Consider the following 3541-nt stretch of genomic DNA (forward strand, 5'->3'; position numbering starts at 1 on the left):
TCGTTCAACGTACAATCAAAAACTTGATGATTCGCGCGCGCCAACACCTTTTCTTTGTTCTCTCGTTTACTTGACTCTCTGACGCCGAAACCATTATTGTCACTCGTTTACCAAAGAAAACACAATACAATGAACGGTGTGGCATCTTCACAAGATAATATATGTATATTTATAACGTTTTGCGGGTAAAAAATAATTTGTGTGGATGTACGCGTAAAGATAGACCATCTTGGCGTGTATGGTGTGTATACATAAATATAGGAACGCCTCTCGGGGTAAACAAAGTCCATCAATCGGCACTGCGCCCCAATTGAGTTCCATCGAGCAAACGCGGTATAAGTGTTTGCTTGACGTTACCCCCCGAAACTTTTGGCTAGAAAATATTGAATTTCACCGGAATGCGCGTAATCATTTTACCAAGCGCGCCGTACGTGCTTTGCCCCCCCCCCCCCTGGTCGGGGCGGGCGCGGGTTCGTTAAAGTGCAGCGAGTTTGCTTTGGCTCGCGTTTAAAATAAACCAAAGCTGCGACCACCGCCGAAATATTCACACGGCTGCCGTCGGGATCGATCTTGCCCCGAAATAGACCTTATTGAGGCGCTTTCCTTCCTACACCCCGCCCTTACTCCTCCTCTCTTGTTCCCACTCGAGCAGATATCCCTTCAACTTTGTCGAAGAGTGAAAACAAAAAAAATCATCGAGAGTTGGAAAAAAAAAAAAAAAACAGTGTTTACGCCGGTCGTTTGAGCGATTTGTTTGTCGATCGTAAGTATAGAGAGAGAGGGGAGGGCCGAGGTATGAAGAAGAAGAAGAAAGCGCCGAACGTGACGAGCGAGGCGATTGCGCTTCCGGAGGGAGCCACGTGCGGAAGCCCAAGCAGTCCCCAAGGGGCCCTTTCATAAATCCTGCGACAAATTTTACACCTATAGCTCGGACGCATAAGGAGAGAGAGAGAGAGAGAGAGAGAGAGAGAGGGATGCAGGCAAGCGACTTTGGGGATCGGCATTGTTCGCGTATACCTGCCGAGTCGGGGTCCCGGGAGGTGATTTAAGTGCCCGGTCCTCTTCAGAAATAATCGCTTATTTAGGTGTCCGATTGTTTGTCGGGCCCGCACCGGCACAATGCATCGAGTGGATGCCTCTCGTATTAGCGACTCTCCAGCCGCGCTTCGACCTACGCCTTGGAATTTCAAAATTCCATCGACTCCGGTGCACCGACGCTCAAACCTCAACATATTAATTTATACTATCATACACACACCCCGACCGATACCGATTATTTCAATATGCCCACTTTTATATTTGAATTATGGATCACGTTGCTACTCGCGAATCGAACAACACACATGTGCATCCCAACGCAACGCTATAATTATATACAAACATGTACAATCTTAATTGCTATATGCATGCAAATAATAAATATAGGTACACCAATGTGTCGTTTCAGTCGATCGGCTAACCCCTACTGTAATTACATCTACACATATCGTCGCATCTATCATAGCGGTTCAAATGGTATATGTGTATATAAATATAACTATATAACTGTGTACAATAATTGAACAAAAATCACATGAGCGAGACTCGGAATGAGCCGTTGTATGTATGTAAGTATAATATATTTTTTTTATGCATACGCACACGATTGCCCGTTAGACGTTGTGTTTCCATTCACCTTCCATCCGCCAAACGCTGAACGCGTAAGAGAGCTTTTCGTGGGCCGTCTGGTAATTGCACGAGTTTTGGGCCGACTTGACGAGTTCCCGGGCCGTCTTCAATATTGCTTGTTTCTGTTCGCCTGCAACAAAGAAATTTAATATTTATTAATTTAGCAATTATATGGTAAATTGCACGCCTATCGTTTCCACGCATGTGTATTCACGAGACAAGCGCCGCGAGCAATAAAACGCAGTAGATTTTTTTTCCTTCGAGTGGCATCAAGCAGCGAAGCTATACAATTTTTGTCAGCAGGGGCATTAGTTTTCGAGTGGGTGCACCTATATATACGTAAAACACATAGGTATACGCCTCCTGCGTCGCGGTCCACTATATAATGAATAATGATGGTGTGTACTAACTCGTGTCCTCGTTGTCGCGGTCGCCGTCGCGGAACTGCAGCACCTTGTAGAGAAAGTTGATGTACTTGCAGGCGAGCTTGAGGGTCTGTATCTTGCTGAGCTTGTCGCTCGGCAGGGTGGGTATGCTCCTCCTGAGGGCAGCGAACGCGTCGTTGAGGCTCTGAGTCCTGGCGCGCTCGCGCTCGTTGGCCTGGCTCCGCTGGCTGTTGAGCTCCTCCTGACTGGCCCCACCACCACCACCACTGCCTCCTCCTCCTCCGGTTCGCCGACGGGACTTGCTGGGCCTGCTGCTCTGACTCCCCGAGGACGAGGATGCCCCGCCGTCCGAGTCACCCCCCGCGCTCGGGGCACGCTTGCGCTTCGGGGCACCCCGGGCCGCTACACCGGTGCTCCTCCTCCCCTCCACCTCCTCCTCGTGCTCCTTGACGGCTTCCTCGCGGTCCTCCAGCTTGGTTGCCGCCACCACTGGCTCCTCGGCCTCCTCCTTCTCCTGCTTGAGGCTCCGCGTCAACCCGCAGCCGTACTGGGGTCGGGCCGGTAGCTTGGCCTCCTCGTCGTCGTCGGTGTGGTCGTAGCCCGAGTACCCGGTGACCGGCAGCTCGATGCTCGAGCCCCCCGGGGAGTAGCTCGGCGACGAGTACACCTGTTGATGATGATGCTGCTGTTGGTGGTGGTGGTGGCCCTGGATGGAGTCGCCCTCGTCCGTGAGGATGAACTCGTTGAGGGCGCCCGGGAGCGACTGGTGAAGCTTGTCGTTGTGCAGATGCTGTTGGTGGTGGTGGTGGTGCTGCTGCTGGGGCTGTTGGTGCACGTACTCGTACGGGAAGTGCATCTTTTGGGAGGGCTGCTGCTGGACGAGCGGATCCAAGTAGGGCAGTTGGTCGTAGCCTTGGCCAACCAGTTGCTGCTGCATCGGGTACTGCTCCTGCTGGTGGTGTTGGAGCAGCTGGTGGGGGAAAACCACCTGGTGCTGGTTGTGGTGGAAGAGGGAAGGTATGGTCGGGGCGCTGAGGTCGACCAGGTTCGTACTGGGCGAGAGCCGGCTGACGAGGTGGTCCGGCGAGTTGCTCGTCGAACTCTCGCCGCTGTTTGGGATTCCGGAGCTGTCGTTCATGTAGTACGCGTTCTGCATGTACACGCTCTCCTGCGTGTGCATCTTGCCGCCACCCTTTTTTTTTTGTATCTGTTTATATATCACTCTTGTCCTTCTGCCCCCGCTGCTATTGTAGCTACTCTCGATCCTTCCTGATTTCGTTTCGGGGCGTGTCACTGCGTGTACTGTTAATTTGTCGTGCACTTTTTATACGTCACCCGCACTCCGAGGGTCAATGGAAGTGTCGGCGCGCGCGCTCGGGTCATGTGGGACGAAAGAAAATATAATGGGGGGGGGGGAAAAAAAAAAAAGCGAAAAGACACAGTCGAGTGCGCGGGGAGCTTTTTTGTTTTGACGGGAGTGTAGAGCC

General features: G+C 51.9%; 1 protein-coding gene across 1 annotated transcript; it reads right to left on the reverse strand.

Annotated features, from left to right (window-relative positions):
* Nucleotides 1–1652: 1652 nt before the first annotated feature.
* Nucleotides 1653–3234, reverse strand: Twi (twist). Its single transcript, XM_089592088.1, has 2 exons — nt 2079–3234; nt 1653–1798 (listed from the first exon to the last, which is right to left on the reverse strand). Exons 1-2 carry the CDS (start codon nt 3232–3234, stop codon nt 1653–1655), a joined length of 1302 nt encoding a protein of 433 aa, XP_089448214.1.
* Nucleotides 3235–3541: the final 307 nt, after the last annotated feature.

This window comes from Copidosoma floridanum, unplaced genomic scaffold (genome assembly GCF_036245765.1).
Source record: "Copidosoma floridanum isolate Cflo_tuat_1 unplaced genomic scaffold, Cflo_Japanese_pri ptg000014l, whole genome shotgun sequence".
Classification (NCBI taxonomy): Eukaryota; Metazoa; Arthropoda; class Insecta; order Hymenoptera; family Encyrtidae; genus Copidosoma; species Copidosoma floridanum.